This window comes from Nanorana parkeri, unplaced genomic scaffold (assembly GCF_000935625.1).
Source record: "Nanorana parkeri isolate BGI_ZX_2015 unplaced genomic scaffold, ASM93562v1 scaffold323, whole genome shotgun sequence".
Lineage (NCBI taxonomy): Eukaryota > Metazoa > Chordata > Amphibia > Anura > Dicroglossidae > Nanorana > Nanorana parkeri.
Genome location: NW_017306591.1, coordinates 991073 through 1010615, shown reverse-complemented (window position 1 = coordinate 1010615; position 19543 = coordinate 991073). Strand labels below are relative to the sequence as shown.

At 46.7% G+C, this 19543-nt stretch overlaps 1 protein-coding gene across 1 annotated transcript in view; it reads left to right on the top strand.

The window, feature by feature from the left end:
- The window catches only part of IGSF21 (immunoglobin superfamily member 21), a 426138-nt gene that overhangs the window by 334573 nt on the left and 72022 nt on the right, over nt 1-19543 (top strand). The window contains exon 6 of the mRNA XM_018558175.1: nt 5378-5849. Coding sequence (XP_018413677.1) covers nt 5378-5849 — 472 coding nt within the window. The remainder of the gene's footprint in view (nt 1-5377; nt 5850-19543) is intronic.

Here is a 19543-nt window from a genome sequence, read left to right as displayed (position 1 = left end):
GGTGAGTGCTTTTCACTCACCTCATAGTTCTAGCCGACCTGTGTCAATGAGACTGTCACAGGTCGGCTCAGTAGATCGGGAGGTGAGCGAACACATATTGGCGTTCGCTCACCTCTCGATCCTGTCACGGCTCTCTGCCGTGAAAGGGGAGGGGCTGGATTCCCCCTCCCCGCTCCAACCCGCCAGCGCTGACTGGCGGAAAGGACGGGGCGGGTACAGCTGGCTCTGCCGCTAGATAGGCAGAGCCAGCTGTCAGTCACGCAGCTGGGCGGATCCCGGCATAATTGTCGGGATCCGCTCTGGCTGCGGCGTCTCAGTAAACGGCGAGCTACAGCTCCCTATATACTGAGCCTAGGGTGACGGGAGGACGCTAGTTTGTGTCCTCCCGTTACCCTAAGGAGAACTATGGGGAAAAGACTTAACCCCATAGTTCTCCTTTAACAGTTTTTGTGATTTCCTTATATATGTTACGTGAGAATGCATTTGACAAATAGAAGGTCACAACATTTAGCCAACAAAGGGAATTGGGATGCACAGTCACAGAGCTCTACAGATCCATTGGAGAGCAAGATGTTTAGTCCATTGAGTATAGTGCAAGCATTGTGCTATTGATCGCTGGGTGGAGGTAGCTAGAGTTTGGATGAAGGATTTCCATGTAATCAAGCATTTCTGGACCCGAGTTTGTTGTAAAGGGGCCTGCACCAATTCCAGGCAAAACAAGGAAGTTTAAAGCCACTCTGCTGTTGCCCAAAAAAAAGCCCAATGCTGATACCTGAAATAGAAGGAGTATTATACTCACCTGAAGGCCCGTGTCTTATGCATACCCTCCATTCCAGCACTACAGACTCTGTCAGACTCTTCAACTTTTAAATATCGGAGGGAACACATTCCTATGTCCCAATCAGGAACAGGATCTAAACCCAGGGCCTCTGCTGTGTCTGGTGGTTGGTTCTACCTGCTGAGCCACCTTAGAACCTTGGGGAGCTCCTTGCCTGCTCTCCTGTGTAATCCTCAGGTAAACCTAGTTTCTGCTGAACCATGAACCCCTTGCTCCTCCCTTGAACTTCCTATTTAAGCCACGCCTCTGCACTTCCTGTTTGCCAGATTATTGTGCTCCTGCCAATATCTTGCTTCCTGCCCCCCTCTGTGATACAATCCGCTCATACTGCTACCCGTGTACCGACCTTTGGCTGCTGATTCACCGACTACTCTCATCGTCTCCTGCTTCATACCTGATACCTTTGGCTACTGACCTCGGCTTGATCTCTGACTACGCTTCTGCCTGCTCCTCCTTTACTACCCTCTGCTTGTGTACCGAACTCGGCCTGTATGACTACGACTTTGCCTGCTGTTTCAGCTACTGGACTCCGAGCCTGATCCCAGATCGTGACACCCCTGATGCGTGCTGTGGTTTCATCCTCTGACCCCTTATGTCTATGCTGATCCTTTGGTGATGTAGGGGATCACTGGATGGCCCTAGACATTCCTAGAAAGGTTGAATGCTGAATAGCCCTGAATTACAACCAGTGGATTTCCTACTTCATCCGCTGCTCTCTGTCTGCTCACGGTAGACTCACTCGACACAAATTGGAGCTTTAGAGGGAACTTGCAAAGCACAAAATCACCGAGCAGGAGCCTTCAGTTCCACCCAGAATCACTGTCAAAAGTGCTAAATCTGCCTGCAATGGGTTTTATTGATCTCTGATCAAAAGCGAATTGAGTGATCGGTTGAAGGGCTTCCTGAGTGAATGCTTTTTAATTCAGCCAACTAGTTTACAATCGCTCCGTCTTCAGTGTTCAGGAAGAGATGTGTTTGGGACTTGCTGATTTGTTGTTTTTTTTGGCACAAGGCTCAGCTGTCAGTCACTCTGCAGAAATCTGGCCTAATCTCAGCTACAGAAGTGAACGTATTAGAAATAAGGATGCCCCAATAAACAGCTCAGTGGCTTCTTTTCCCTGATAATGATCCTGGAAGAGTGACGGAGGGCTGCATTTATGAAGTATGTGGGAGTAAGCTGCCTTAGGATTAGTCTGACTGTGGTGGCAGGGGCGATCATCAATTGCTGTTCATTGCAGTACGCCATGTGGTACCGGGCCCTCTGTATGGTGTGCCTTCATTGCTGATCTGAGTTGATATCTACAAACATCAGTTCATGCCCAATGTCTTCAATTTACTGTGCTATGGTCAGCGTGGGCATGGCAATGCTACAGCTATTGGAATCTGTACCTGGCAAAGTGTACAGCAAACTGAACTGGAGTTGCCAGTCCACCGTCATAGGCTGCAGCCACGAGGATGGGCAGCTGGTTAGTAATCCGTCCTACTGAATGGGAAGGTTCAGGATATTTTCAGCAATACTAAAAACTCAGACCACTGATTCCATTAGAAAAAGAAGTATTCACTGTACGGTCATGATGGCCTCCTTCGGAGTAAAGTTTGGAAGCCATGATTCTCAAAACATTTTAAAAGTACTAGGGCTGTGCAAATTAACGATTCATTTCTTGATTAATCGTTAATCTTTTTGATCGAATAAACATTTTTTTTAAGCTTTCTGCACGAGCGCCAGCCGCGGCATTGGCCTATACACATACAGATCAGCAATGAAGTAATACAATGAACTAGGATCACACTAATCCAGCACGTTATTATTCTGAGTTGCCCCACTCAATCGGCGGCCATATTGAGTGGGGCACGTGAGATTAATAACGTGCTGGATTAGTGTGATCCTAGTTCATTGTATTACTTCATTGCTGATCTGTATGTGCGTTATAATTAATCAAAATTAATCGATTTAAAAAAATTCCGATTAATCGAACACGAAAATGTTAATCATTACCAGCCCTAAAAAGTACACTTCTACCCAGCCAGTGATGTACAGGGTCAGTTAAGACCCCTGCCAGATTTTCTGCAACATGTGTCCCATTTCGGAAATTAGGGGTGCACCAATACTAGTATCGGTATCAGCGCCAATACACAGTATTCGGGCGACTACTCGTACTCGCCCAAATGTTCCGATTTCCTCTGACTGGAAGTGCCATATGGGGAACATGGAGCCAGCTTCCCGTGCGATTAGGTAGCTGGGCGGTGAGTAATTACCTACCTCCCAGGTTCCTGATTGGCCAGGAAGCCAGCTCCATGCCAGCAGAAGCACCGGTGAGTACCAAAAGCATAATGTTGGTACTTGTACCCGATACCGAAAAACCGATATCCCTATTGGAAATGTCCCTTTACTTCCTGTCCTGCACATGCAACAGAAAGGGAGACAATTCTTCTTTGAGACATCTGTCATCAGAATATAAGTGTTCCCAGGAGGACAAAGACAGAGTTCTGTAGCATCCACTACAGGCAGATTTCACACAACTTCTCACATGGGGAGTGGATGAGTTCTGTGCCATGTAGTCTCCCCTCTCCCTTCTCCAGATTCAATCTTCAAGGCACGTCTGAGAACCATTTTAGAAATCCTTGTTTTGAAATATCGGGATGTTTACCCCGTATGTCTTTCAAAGGCTGCGTGAGCCCGCTGCCGATGGATGCTGTGCAAGCTCACAATTCAGTGGCATCTAACTATAGACTGATTATTGAGTTCGCATACATGGTTTCCTTTTCCCAGATTCCTGATTAAGGGGGTGGAGGTACAGTCCCCTGAAATGCGTTGGCTTTGCAAACAATCTGTCATTTGAATAAACTTGTATTTGGACTTGGACTTCCAAAGGAACTTATGCCCACCACAAACCAAGGTGATGGTGGAAGCCCTTCAATGGGCAGAAGCCGTCAGCCCAATATCCGGATTCTATACATTTACCCTAATGTCATACAAATGAATGACAACGATAATATAAAACATAAAGAATCTCCGGGGTTCCAGTAGGTGGAAAAGGCTACAAGTTGGGCTGCAATTCTCCAGCTATTCCCTTGTTCCCTTGTGTTGGTGCCGAGATAAGAGAGATGCCACATCACCTAGCTATCATACAGTATATACTGTAGGTAGGTATGGATTTAAATATTGGTCAGAAAGGGTTTTTTTCAGGTCAGACAGTTCCTTAATATTTTCACATCTTGTCTGCAGGACATATAATGTAGATATGTGTTTATTTTGTTTCATTTGGACCAACCGGCAGCTGGAAAATAGTCATGTGACATTTTCCAGCTGCTGCACATAATCTGTATAGTGGTGGTACATGACAATAAGCAGATCAGGACAACAAAACTGAGAGCCACCGAAGATCTGCGTGATCATCCACCATCAGATGTTCTGATTTGCTGCTATTAGGTGCACCGAACCACGAGGAGAACTGATAGAGGGGTCCTTTTGATGTTGATTTCTTTGTTGTGTGTGTAATTTGCCCTCCTCCATTCACCTGCATTTTCTTCAGCGTTGTGAATCAGTCATTAAATCGTATTATATTGATGACTTGGCTTTATAGGTTAAAGCACATTGTAGGTTTGGATTTGTTGGTGACTTGGTAGCTAGTGCTGGGGCCCCGGGGGTTCAGTCTCTGCCAGGGCCAATATCTTCCCTGGAGTCTCCCATGTTGTTGTGAATTCCCTCATGTAGTTCATTAGTTTGCTCCCGCAGTCCAAAAACATTGCTTTCCACCTGCTCAATAATCCTTTTTATATACTGTTCATGAATCGGTACGTCTACATCTTTCAACCTTTGAATTGCAAATATTGTCTTTTATTCTATAGCTGAAGGCAAAACAAACTCTTCATAATCTGGCATTTCCCACCAGGAAAATTGCCAACTTTAAACAAATTCCCCTCGTTTGCTGCTCCCGAGTCACGCTACCCATAGTTTAAGGCGCCTGAAGCTTCGGCTTGAGGAAAGATAGCACTTGAAACCTTTGCATTGTATTTTGGCACAGTGTCGAGTACTCTTCCTGGAGAGACTCGCAGTCATTAATATTTTCCAAACATAGTGAAGACATACACAGGATGATATTCTATTCCACCTAAGGAAGGAATTAGTCCACATACTACTGTATGTGTATATATATATATATATGTGAGGGGTTTGTGGAGCCTGTTAATTCAGAAAAGTCTAACATCTAATAGTTTAATCGATTTGATGACATGACAGCCAGAAGACCCTCTGGATATAGGACCTGTAGTCATCACTCCCATTCTATCCATGGTAGGGTCATATATGTAGGTTAGAACAAAAATGGCAACCGCATGAATCTATAACCAGCCTTTATAGCAGGGCGCACATAGGAAGGCTTACAACAATATATTTTTTTTGATGTGGGGACGCACTGGGGGTTCCAGCGTTGCAGGCTAGCTGCAGGGATCTTTTTGTGTTTTGTATTCATATATGTAGGTTATTGCATCACAAGTCTGTTTAAACCAGAAAACTAATATTTAAAATTGTGTCTTCAGGTTTATTTCAAGCGGGACGGGGAATTGATAGAAGTCATTCCCATGTTGGAGCCGCCACCTGCCGCTGCTGGACTGATGAATAACCGGGGCTCCCGGAACCTCCTAAACCGAGACATGGATGATACTAAAATGCAAAAATCCCTTTTACTTTTGGACACGGAGGAACGGGGACCGAACACTTTCACGGAGATCCCACTCCGCGGACGCAGCTCTGACCAAGGGCCCATGTCCAGCCCGGTGACCGAGGCCATTCCAGAGACAGTGGTCAGCTTGGAGTTCCCACGTTGGGTCCACAGTACAGACCCTACTTATTTCTTCCACCAAATGCATCTTCCAATGAGCGATGGGACAGTGGAGGTCCGAGCTATGCTCACGTGGACCCTAAACCCGCAAGTAGACAATGAAGCACTCTTCAGCTGTGAGGTCAAGCACCCGGCACTGACCATGCCCATGCAGTCGGAGGTCACATTAGGTAAGTGGCACAATATGGTTTCTTTGTTTTTCAGAAAATGTCTTGATGCGTGTAGAATATTCTAAATACCTTCCCCAAGTTCTTCTATATACACACACATATGCATTTCAAACCAAGCTGGTTTTTGTGCCTCTTGTATGAGATCCCTTCAACCATAATTTGTAGCCATTATGAGTCAAGCAATAGTCTTTTTTGACACCTTTCTTTATAAAGCTTGTGGTGGGAGTTGGAAACCTGGACATCTCACAGCAGGGGTGGAACCTATCACTATGGCCTCCAGGAAACTTACTCCACTAAGGGTCCCCCCGAACAGGCTGTTTAGGGAAGCCCAGTATGGTGTAAGGTGCCCATCGCCTCGCTTCAAAATGGCCTCACCACTTGGGTGGAACTGGAAGTTCTAGTGGAGCTGTAACTAGATAGAGATGCATGAAGCCACCATTGGTTCCAACTTTGCCAGCAAACATGATGATAAACAATGTGAACTTTGCCTCCACTTGCTTGATTCTTGCATTTGAATATCTTTTGTATCCGACCCTCCAATCGTAATATAACAGAAAGTACATACTGAATGCATTTCCTTCATGTGTCACAGACAAGCACACTAGTCGGGTTACTGGGTTGCTGCAAATAACTTTACACCCCAAAACAATTCCAGGTGATGTGATTCTTTAGGTGGATTTCGATCAATCTGGAGTTGTTCTTAGAACACCCAAAGAAAGTCACGTGATGCTTGAAAGCAGTGGTTCACAACCTGTGGGTCGCAACCCATTGTTGAGTGGGTCGCCGCGTCCATTTCTGCTGCGCTGGGTGAGAGCCTCCTTCTTGCGCAGCAGTGTCAGTCAGCGGGGAGGACAGCAACGGCTGTGAATATAAAAGTGCCGCTGTACACACTCCCTGGCCGCTGCAGCGACATCTAGTAGCCGGAGAGAGTTTACAGCAGGACTTTTCTATTCACGGCCGTTGCTGTCCTCCTGCCTCCCATACAGTGCGGACTCTGCAGGAGGCGCGTATCTTAGCAGTGCTTGGGCTGAGAAGGCTGCATGGAGACAGAGCAGGTAGCAGGGGCTGGGGAGGGCTTCCATTCTTGTGAGTGTGCTTCTATTTTTTTTTCTAAGTCCAGTGCCTTACTAAGTCCCGAGTCCAGTGCCTTACTAAGTCCCGAGTCCAGTGCCTTACTAAGTCCCGAGTCCAGTGCCTTACTAAGTCCCGAGTCCAGTGCCTTACTAAGTCCCGAGTCCAGTGCCTTACTAAGTCCCGAGTCCAGTGCCTTACTAAGTCCCGAGTCCAGTGCCTTACTAAGTCCCGAGTCCAGTGCATTACCAAGTCCTAAGTCCAGTGCCTTACTAAGTCCCGAGTCCAGTGCCTTACTAAGTCCCGAGTCCAGTGCCTTACTAAGTCCCGAGTCCAGTGCCTTACTAAGTCCCGAGTCCAGTGCCTTACTAAGTCCCGAGTCCAGTGCCTTGCTAAGTCCCGAGTCCAGTGCCTTGCTAATTCCCGAGTCCAGTGCCATACTAAGTCCCGAGTCCAGTGCAATACTAAGTCCCGAGTCCAGTGCAATACTAAGTTCCGAGTCCAGTGCCTTACTAATTCCTGAGTCCAGTGCATTACCAAGTCCTGAGTCCAGTGCAATACCAAGTCCTGAGTCCAGTGCATTACCAAGTCCTTAGTCCAGTGCATTACCAAGTCCTGAGTCCAGTCAGTTACTAAGTCCTGAGTCCAGTGCTCTGTTGGGGGTCACCACAACTTGGATAAATGTTACCAAGGGGTCCCGGCCCTAGAAAGGTTGAGAACCACTGGTATAAAGTATCAGTGAGTGAGGCCGTTGTTTAAGAGACCTCCATTGATTTCCCGGAGGGGGGGAGAGGGGAACTGCCTGAAGTCTCCCAGCTTATAACCGCATTCCAGTAAAGTGAATGCAGGCGGAGAAACATGGAGATATCAAATAAATCATGCTGAATGTGAAACATACAATGATTAGATTCCAGGGAATCAGACATTCGGGCTTATGTATGAAGGCATTACAAATAGCATCAGTGACGTGCAATGTATACTGAACAACCAGCCTGATTCTGGCGTCATTTAAACTTAGAGATCTCTGTGACTATCTACCACGGATACCTGCATATGGCTGCACAGGTCTCCATCCTGTGGGAGGCGCACAAAGCTGAATGTATTCCATGTTTTATCCAATTACCCTTCATTATTACAGATACAGGAGGCATGCTTTTAGAAAACACTTATGATAAATTTGAGCAGCTGCTTCCTCACTCCTCCAGCTGAGACTAACAGCCTACCGCAGAAGCCGGTAGTCAATTGTGTTCCCTGATAGAAAGGCTTCGCATAGACCACTTTGCAGACATCCCACCACTTAACATGCGTCGTGAGGAGCCTTTTACCAAGGAAGCACCCCCATTGAACACTGACAATTATTTTCTTCTGGATGTTGGTGTACAGCTGGGTGATGTGGGCACCCTAGCATGGCAACAATACATCACGCTGGGCACCATAGCATGGCAGCAATACATCACGCCGGGCACCATAGCATGGCAGCAATACATCACGCTGGGCACCATAGCATGGCAGCAATACATCACGCTGGGCACCATAGCATGGCAACAATACATCACGCTGGGCACCATAGCATGGCAACAATACATCACGCTGGGCACCATAGCATGGCAACAATGCATTATACTCCAAAGTGTACAGGGCTGCTTTTCTTGTTGTTAGAGTGCAAGTCCAGTCAAAATGGTCCCATTAGTTTAAGATGGAGTGGAGAAAGTTCAGGACCCCTTTCTGGTTCTTGCTGCTATTCGGGACTCCATTAGAATGATTTACATTCACTTCCTGTCTTGCTGGCAATGGTTTTTCCAGACAGGAAGTGAGGGGAACTCTGCAACAGGAATACAGAAGTAAAGATCGTAACAGGGGTTTGGCCTTCTTTACTAAAGAAAAGCATTTTAATTTCTCTGTGTTGCTGTTGCAGAGCTCCCCTCACTTCATGTCCAGCTGACCTTTTCCCAGACAGGAAGTGAGGTGGAACGCTGCAACAGGAACACAGACAGAAGTAAGAATCTAAGAGAAGCCTGGCCTTCTTTACTAAAGAAAAGCATTTTTATTTCCCTGTGTTGCTGTTGCAGAGTTCCCCCCTCACTTCCTGTCTGGTAAAAGGTCAGCAGGACAGGAAGTGAGGGGAAATCTGCAACAGCAACACAGGGGAAATTAAAATGCTTTTCATTAGTAAAGAAGACCAGACTTCTTAGATTTTTACTTCTGTCTGTATGCTTGTTGCAGCGTTCCACCTCACTTCCTGTCTGGGAAGTGAGGGGAACTCTGCAACAGGAATACAGACAGAAGTAAAAAAAAAATCTTGATTTCCCTTTGTTGCTGTTGCAGAGTTCCCCTTACTTCCTGTCTGGTAAAAGGTCAGCAGGACAAGAAGTGAAGGGAACTTTGCAACAGCAACATACAGGTGAAACTCGAATAATTAGAATATGGTGCAAAGTTCATTTATTTCACTAATGCAACTTATGCGGTGAAACTAATATATGAGAGAGACTCATTACATGCAAAGCAAGATAATTCAAGCCGTGATTTGTCATCATTGTGATGATTATGGCTTACAGCTCATGAAAACCCCAAGAACCCCAAATCCACAACCTCAAAAAAGTAGATTATTACATGCAATCAATAAAACACGGATTGTACATAGAACAATATCGGACCTCTGAAAAGTACAAGCATGCATATGTACTCAGTACTTGGTTTGGGCCCCTTTTGCAGAACTTACTGCAATTACTTTTGCACGATATTCTAATTATTCGAGTTTCACCTGTAGAGAGATGAAAATGCTTTTCTTTAGTGAAGAAGGACAAACGTCTTAGATTTTTACTTCTGTCTGTATTCCTGTTGCAGATTTCCCTTCACTTCCGGTCTGGTAAAACCATCGCCAGCAAGACAGGAAGTGAACATACAGGTGAAACTCGAATAATTAGAATATCGTGCAAAAGTAGTTGCAGTAAGTGCTGCAAAAGGGGCCCAAACCAAGTACTGAGTACATATGCATGCTTGTACTTTTCAGAGGTGCGATATTGTTCTATGTACAATCCTTGTTTTATTGATTGCATGTAATAATCTACTTTTTTGAGGTTGTGGATTTGGGGTTCTTGGGGTTTTCATGAGCTGTAAGCCATAATCATCACAATGATGACAAATCACGGCTTGAATTATCTTGCTTTGCATGTAATGAGTCTCTCTCATATATTAGTTTCACCGCATAAGTTGCATTAGTGAAATAAATGAACTTTGCACGATATTCTAATTATTCGAGTTTCACCTGTAAATCACTCTAATGTGCGAGTCCTGAAGAACCAGACAGGAGATGTAATCCTTCCCCCACTCTGATCCAAAACCAGATAAAGTTGTTGGTTTGATCTACACTTTAATTGTTACAAGAAGAAGAAACGTTGATTTCTGTTGCAGATTTCCCTTCACTTCCTGTCTGGTAAAACCATCGCCAGCAAGACAGGAAGTGAACGTAAATAATTCTAATGGAGTCCTGAATACCAGTGAGAACCAGACAGGAGTTCTAATCCTTCCCCACTCTGATGCAAAACTAGATAAAAAGTTTTTGGTTTGACCTACACTTTAATTGTTACAAGAAGAAGAATCGCCGATTGCGGCTTTTTCTTGTTAATCCTGTACTACGATTCTGCACAGGGTGACACCAATTCTAAAGTCAGCCGTTCAGAATACTTCTCTCTGTGGCTTGCACTGCGCCTTATTAAATGATTCTAATAAATGTATAACTCGAATGATGAATAAAGCTACAATGTTCTCCATTACCTTATGAAAATTCTCTGACCTTGAATGGGGTAATCTAATGCGGATCCTGAATCGCAGTGACTGCCGCGCGTCTCCGTTAATGCTGCATAAAGTGTAATGCAATATACCGGTGTTACCTGGAGCCAGCAGAACGCGGCAATTACTTGCTGCATTGTTATCAAATGGAAGGCGAATCTATACCTGTTAGCATGAAAATGATTGTTGCAGTAATTCCATCATTTAATGTGTGTCGGGGGGGCGGGACAGAACGAGCACGCTGACAATGAGTCAGGGAATCGCAGGATAACCTTTTGTAGGTCTGGTATTTAAATGACAAGATGGCTCTGAACTCTCAATTAGTCAAACACGAGAGGAGACGTGTCCGTGGCCCACTTAGAAGAGAGGCTCACATGTCATTGCCTGCGATCAGTCTGATCTATTCTGGTTTCCTTGTGTCTGTTTCTCTCGCTGATATTTACGACTGTTATGAAGCGTATTCGTCACATGTTTAATGTAAGATCAGTATTGTAAAGACGGTGGGGGCAATACAGGGATCACTCCCACGGAGGCAATACAGGGATCACTCCCACGGAGGCAATACAGGGATCACTCCCACGGAGGCAATACAGGGATCACTCCCACGGAGGCAATACAGGGATCACTCCCACGGAGGCAATACAGGGATCACTCCCACGGAGGCAATACAGGGATCACTCCCACGGAGGCAATACAGGGATCACTCCCACGGAGGCAATACAGGGATCACTCCCACGGAGGCAATACAGGGATCACTCCCACGGAGGCAATACAGGGATCACTCCTGCGGAGGCAATACAGGGATCACTCCCACGGAGGCAATACAGGGATCACTCCTGCGGAGGCAATACAGGGATCACTCCTGCGGAGGCAATGCAGGGATCACTCCTGCGGAGGCAATGCAGGGATCACTCCTGTGGAGGCAATACGGAAATCACTCCTGCGAAGGCAATATGGAAATCACTCCTGCGGAGGCAATGCAGGGATCACTCCTGCGGAGGCAATACGGAAATCACTCCTGCGGAGGCAATGCAGGGATCACTCCTGCGGAGGCAATACGGAAATCACTCCTGCGGAGGCAATATGGAAATCACTCCTGCGGAGGCAATGCAGGGATCACTCCTGCGGAGGCAATATGAAAATCACTCCTGCGGAGGCAATACGGAAATCACTCCTGCGGAGGCAATGCAGGGATCACTCCTGCGGAGGCAATACGGAAATCATTCCTGCGGAGGCAATGCAGGGATCACTCCTGCGGAGGCAATATGAAAATCACTCCTGCGGAGGCAATACGGAAATCACTCCTGCGGAGGCAATGCAGGGATCACTCCTGCAGAGGCAATGCAGGGATCACTCCTGCAGAGGCAATCCAGAAATGTCCTGTGTTAGGGCATGTCACATTAAAGGAGCACTATGGGGTCACTGAGTATACTGAGACGCCGCAGCTGGGACCAATCCCATCATTACTGTTGAGATCCACCCAGCTGCGTGATCGACAGCGGGCTCTGCCTATCTAGAGGCAGAGCCAGCTGTAGCTGCCCCCTCCCCCATCCGTTCTGCCACTCAGCGCTGGAGGATCGGAGAGGGGGAATCCCTGCAGAGAGCCGTGAGTGACAGTCACGGCTCTCTGAAGGGACAGGATCGAGAAGTGAGGGAGCGGCGGTATGTGTTCGCTCACTTCCCGATCTACTGAGCCGACCTGTGACAGTCTCATTGTCTCAGGTCGGTTTGAACTATGAGGATGAGTGATTTTCACTCACCTCATACCGGTAGTTCTCCTTTAAGAAAGACCATTCATTCATTCATATGGCAGCCAGTGCACCTTAACACATGAAAAAACATTCCCTGCAGCATTTTTAGCACCGTGATGTGGGTTGCGGTTGGCTGTAGTGCAGGAATGTTAGAAACTAGTGTGTGTGTGTGTGTGTGTGTGTGTGTGTTAGGGGTCAATTCTAACTGACCAGTATTGCAGTGCACACTGGACCTTGTATTATCACAACCTATAGATCTGAATGGGCCCTTGCCGGAAATTGGACCAGCTTTTGATTTAGTGTTCCGAGTGTGCAAAGTGTTCTAAATGTTTTTTTAGTTGACTTTAATGGATGTTTGTGGTCAGAGTTACTTCGGTTTCCGAATCTTCATGACCCCTACTGATACCAACCTGATGCGTGCCATGATTTTGTGGTCAGCGTGCCAAATAAGTGGGCACGCTCTAGTGAAATGATAGAACCTGGGGAAGGGCAGGAGGGTCAGACGCGACTTCGCCGTGACGTGACGAGGAGCTCCCTGTCCCCCTTCTTAAGGGGAGGAGAGCCGGGGCAACTCCTCCCACAAATGCGGCCAAGTTACCTTGGCCTATTACTTTTATTGACCTTTGTGACCGGACTCTGCAGAAACATATCACTTCCCTGAGAACACTGCTACCTGCACACTGCCGTTGTATTGGTGACGGGTCCACATCTGAGCCGCACATAGTAAAATGAGCCGTTTCATCACGTTGTTAGCCGTGTCAGATCAGTACAGTGCGAGGCTCCGCTTTCTAAATGTTTACTATTTACTCTGCATGAAGCAGCACGGTTGTCACAGAAGGGTTAATAGCTCGCAAGCCGTCGGTAAACTAAATGTCAGTTGTGTAGACAACCATGACCTGTGTTTAGCATCGGTGTGTAACATTCCCTTGTCTGGTGGATGTCGCTTCTTGTGACAACTACAAAGTCAGTCATGGAAAGTCAGGGGATTCTTTTTTCCAGATCACACCACCGTCTCCCCGGTTCTGGATAGGAATTGTCACGTCGCTGCATATAAGCAGTGTCTTCTGTATAAGACATCCCCTGAAAATAAGACCTAGTGTGTTTTTTTAGGCAAGAAAAATATAAGACAGTGTCTTATTTTCGGGCAAACACGGTATATGGACTTTACACAGTGGTACCACGGAACCTTTAAATTTGAATATTTGAGGTGTAAGCGCGGTACAGATCGGAGCAGTAAAAACCTGACCAGGGTTCTATTCCGTTGCCGCTCTAAACAACAAAACACAAAGTTTTCCTTGGACAAAGCAAAGTGACTTAAGTCAGAATGCCCCGCCTTGGTGATGTGACTTCAGTAGGCTGGAATCTGGACTTTGCATCTCATCAATATGTCATTTGTGAAATAAAAGGAGCCTCTTGCCGGGTCCCAGAAGTTCTAGTTTTCTGCAATGACCATTCTGAAGTTCCTGTTCCAGCATCCCTAGAACAAAGGCAACCAATTTGTAGTTTAAACCCGCATAGACTGGCGCAGGTTTTATCGGTCTGCACGCCCTGATGTGGTCGGCTCGTAGACCTAAACGCTAAAGCTTTTAACCAAATGATCCTGCTGGCCTGAAAGCCTCTCCGCGGTGCTGAAACGAGGGCCCCAAGCCAATCCCCATGAGCGCTCTCCCCCTACCCAGCAATGAGGATGGATGAGGCAATGATGCATTTTTACGATTGTGGCGTCGGAGCCAGCGCTCTCTCTTCCCTCCCAGCCGCCCTTGATAAAAATTATCCCCATTCTAATGAAGTTTGTATGCAGATCAGGCCGTTTGGTCTCATTCGTTTACAAACCATTAAGGTTAATGTGCTTCTTGTTTAAAGAAAGTGTTGAATTAATAGAGTGCGCCGAGGAGAGGAGCCGGGCCATTCCAAAGCTCATTTTATCCAGTTCACTATGTGTGCAGTCTGGCTGCCTCTGAAAACATTGTGCTTGACATTTGCTGAGAGTGTCACTCTTAACAGAAGTCTGCTGGAGGAAGCGTACGCTGGAGCCACCAGCTCAATTCGGAGTTAGGCCTGGTTCACACCTGTACGTTTTGTAGCGCGTTCAACGCTCTACGAACGCTCTACAAAACGCTCAAACATGAAAATCCCATTGTTTTCTATGGGTATGGTTCACACCTTGCCGTATTTCAGCCCGTCTGAACCCGCTACAAAACGGCCTACGCCTGAAAAGGTACAGGAGCTTCTTTGCTGCGTTTTTGCCGCGCGTTTCCATTGGGATACAGCCAAGTAGCCCTCGGAAAAGCGCGTTTGTCGCGCGTTTTTTTACCGCAACGCGCGACAAACGTGCATATTCGATACGCCTAGGTGTGAACAGAGCCTTACTCATTGGTATACAGGTGAGGGTCAGCCTAAAGTTCTCCAGCTGATGGGGGGAAATGCAATGCTTCCTGGCATTTGTATTTCTATACAGGTTGGAGGGCTGGGCGTGCTCCACATGGCCTTAACGGTAGAGAGAGATGGACCCTTAAGCAGCCCTTAGATCAGAGGTTCCTAAGCTAAGGGTATCGATAATTGTTGGGGGCATGGGAACCCAATGATGGGGGCATGGGACTGGACCTATAAATAATTAAAAAAATGGAACAGGATTTTCTGTCTTATTATTTGTATTTATTTATTACAGATATCTATATAGCGCCGACACTTTACGCAGCACTTTACATAGTGCGCATTCACTTCAGTCCCCGCCCTCAAGGAGTTTACAATCTAAGGTCCCTACCTCACAAATGCATACATAGAGAGCCAACTTGGAAAGGAGCCAATTAACCTACCATGTCCATGCCTTTGGAGTGTGAGAGGAAACCGGAGTACCCGGAGGAAACCCGTGCAAGCACAGGGAGAACATGCAGACTCCTTGCAGATAGTGACCTGGCGGGACTCGGACTGGGGACCCCCAGTGCTGCAAGGCAGAAGCGCTAACCCCTATGCCACTGTGCTGCAAGGCAGAAGCGCTAACCCCTACGCCACTGTGCTGCAAGGCAGAAGCGCTAACCCCTACGCCACTGTGCTGCAAGGCAGAAGCGCTAACCCCTACGCCACTGTGCTGCAAGGCAGAAGCGCTAACCCCTACGCCACTGTGCTGCAAGGCAAAAGCGCTAACCCCTACGCCACTGTGCTGCCTGTTAAACCTGAAATCAAAGTAGAAAATTGTCTTGCTGTGTCTGATGACATTCAAGCCACATTGTCCGTAACCGGACCTCCATTCTATTTTTTTTGGGGATCGCACAAAAACAAAATGTTCATTAGTTATAGGGAGCTTGTGTATTTGTAATCTGCAGTCACCCTAGCTATCCATATGTAAAATAAAACCAAGCTGTCGGCATCTTGTGAAGTCAGATGATTTTGTCAGTCTCCAGAGGGAGGTATAGGGGACATATTGGGAAATCCACATCGGGGGGGTCTGTAATCATGAAAGCATTAAGTCCCCCCTGCCTGTTGATCCTATTTTCCAGATCTGTATACAGTAAACTGAATGTGCTATATATATCACTTTCTTCACAGTTGTGTGACACAGAGCTGCAGCTTGCCTACTCCGTATATAATGAGCAGGGCTTTAGTCATATACAGGGTAATGAGTGGGTGGAAAAGCAGTTGACGGCCGAGTCTTCTTAAATAGCTTTTTTTTTCTGGCCAAACCTCAGATCCCAACAGCTGCAGCCATACAAGTGAATTCACGCATCATTGTGCATGCAAACTGCAGGCTTGAGAGAACGTTCTCGAGGATCCCTTGAGCTCTGGATGGTAGATTTAAATATAGGCACGGTGCGTAGATCTGATGCTGTGAGGATGCGGGTAGAATTCTTCCCAAGCTCCTGCAGTCCGTGCATCGTGTTATTCGTACAGACTAGGGACACACGTCACTGGGGAGGTATGAGGGTCTCCTTTAGCTCATGCGGCTGCATTACAACGTACCTCCTATTACGATTACAAAACAGACATTTAGATGGGGAATGCGAATGGTTTTTGCTCATTCCGGAACTGTAGATAAAACTGTAATCCAAATCCCAGACAGCCGAAACTCTCAGGCCCCATTCACATCTGTGTGGTGCAGATCCGTGCTGTTAATTGCACATGACGGCGATGTACCCGGCGATAGCAACTTATCTTCAAGTCAACACACATGCCCATCGTGCTGCAACACACCTGCGTATTAGCACACCACTCCACACGGATGTGAACCATCTGCGCACTGTGGTGTGCTTCGCACTGCGCACTGTGGTGTGTAAAGACAAAATGAATGGGCTGCAAAGCACATTACTTAACATGCGGTGACGCACAACAGTGTGAATCTGTAGGCGCAAAGTAACTAAAAAAAACTAAGTGCACCAGATAGTGGCTGCAATATTTTTAGTAAATTAAAGTGACACTAAACTCAGGAGTTATAATCTTATAAATGCATTTAAAGGAGAACTACGAGGTGAGCGATTTCCACTCATCCTCATAGTTAGAGCCGACCTGTGACAAAAAAAAAGCTGTCACGGGTCGGCTCTATTGATCGGGAAGTGAGCGGAAACATGCCGCTGATCGGCTCACTTCCCGAATGCCTTCCTGCAGAGAGCTGTGAGCGTCAGTCACCGATCCCCGCAGGAATTCCCCCCCTCCCCCTCCGACCCTCCAGCGCAAAGTGGAGGAACGACCGGGGAGGGGGGCGGGCACAGCTGGCTCTGCCTCTAGATAGGCAGAGCCGATTATCACTCACACAGCTGGGTGGATCCAGACAGTAATGTCGGGATCTGTCCCGGGTGCGGTGCTCTCAGTATAGCACGGGCAATAGCCCGCTATATACTGAGCTTTAGGGTCATGGGAGGAGGTTAGTATATGTCCTCCCGTTACCCTAAAGAGAACTGTCCTTCCTTCTGGAGGGGGGGCTACGTCTGTTCCCAATGGTCCCTGTGTGTGTTGTAAAGTAGTCACTGCTCCAAGCTCACTCCCGTATAGGACTACAATCCCAATACAAATTAGTAAACTAAACATGAGATTGTAGTCCTATACGGGAGTGAGCTTGGAGCGGTGACTACTTTACAACACACACAGGGACCATTGGGAACAGACGTAGCCCCCCCTCCAGAAGGAAGGACAGTGTCAGAGATGATTGGAGGATCTACAGCCGAGTGATACACAAATAAGATACATTGTTGTCCATAGTTCAGGTACCTGAATGTATTTTTAAATTTTAATTCCTGACTTAAGTGTCACTTTAAATATTAAAATGGTACTTTCATATACGCGCAAGATAGGACTTCACTAGAGTCTCCCCCATTCTGTGGAACTTTTTACCCCAACCTGTCCATCTATCGTCTACTCTGATTACCTATAGGCTCATCTCTTCAGGGAAGTTGATCCCACCTCAACCTGACCACTCAACTATCACTTTCTCAAACAATTCATCCCCCGCACAGCTCCCTCCTCATGTATCACTTGCCCCTCCCCTTTTGGATCACAAGCCCTCAGGGGCGCGGCCCTCCTTACCATCTTGTCTTGTGATTGTATTGTGATTGTAATGTCTTCCTTATATTGTAAAGCACTGCACAAACTGTTGGCGCTATATAAATCCTGTATAATAATAATAATAATAATTGTGTTGTAATATTCAGGGCGGATATGACCCGTAGCCGGCCGTATCGGACAATAAACTTTTATTCATTTCCACAAACAGTCAAAGTAAATGGCTTTTATTCAGCAAACACAAGACTTCGGCTCAGCGCCTGTATACTGAGTCCCACCTCAGGGTTGGAGTCCCAGCCTCAGGGTTAGAGTCCCAGCCTGCGCACAGAGGGTTCCAGTATGGACGAAGGTGCCCCAGCAGTGTCTCGGCAGACTGTATTCCACAGCTTAACACACACAGCCATGTGTCCTGTTCCAAACACTCCACACAGCCAGACTGACTGGCTTCCTGTTCCTTTTTAACCCACCCTCTGGCTGGCGGGTTAACCCTTTCATCACCAGAACTGGCTGTAGCCAGGGATGGAGGCTCTGAATACAAGGTGACTTTAACGGGACCACCACCTAAACAAGGGAGGGATATACCGTCCATCCAGGACCCATTCCTGGCATCCTGTACAGTGTTATGACTTCACCTATCTTGCTATTTAAAATCATTATCGGTAACCGTGTGTCACATTCACAAGAAAACACATTTCAGACCCCTTAATTATAGAGAAAGATACAGAGATAGCAATATTTTTAGAGTCAGACTCATAAAGTGATGCACTTAGGATCCCTCTCCCCCAAAAGAAAGACTTTCAATCTTCGGTTACTGATTTTTTTTTCTTTACAAATTTCTCTTTGATCGAATGTTTTATCCAGTGACGGTGTGTTTACTCTGAAGACGGACATTGTTCAGCACAATAAAACCGGTGGTGTAGAACTTTGCTGGCAATGTCGCATTAATCTCCCGGTGTATTGAAGTGACTGCGAATGTCTGCTGCTTTGAAATGACAGTTTTTCTTCCTCACAAAAGGAGCTTCAGATTGGTTTGTCACCGGGCTGGAATCCGTATTCTTGAATAATCCCGAGAAACACCCCTAATTGCCTGAGTTAGGAGCCGACGTCTCCCGGGCAGATAGTTAGGCCTCTCTACCTGCAGGCAGCTTGACGCCAAAGCCCTCCCGCTGGCTTGAATGCGCGCGGACGTTATTTGGGGGCATTAAACCGTAAGTCTCCGCTTTATGACACGCTGTCATTATCCCGCAGCTTAGAGGAAGCGGCTGACGCTTTTGGGAAGGCCGATTTGAATAATGACAATGACGCTCGCTCGTCTGCCTTTGCCCCCTTTAAAGCCGATTTAGGAAGCCCCCGAGTCATGGAATCGGCTGGAGGCGAAACAAAGACATTTGCAGCCGGGAAGGTGAAACTTTGTACCCGCTTTTGCCCCGCTGACTTTTTTTTTTTTCTATCGAACACAAATTATTCATAAGAACAGTTAAGAAGCTGAACACAGCAGTGTTTTGATTAAATATTTAAGACTCCTCTTAGCAAAGACGGGTCTGTTTAACAAAATTATGGCCCGTGATTTGTGCAAAAAAGAAAGAGAGAGAG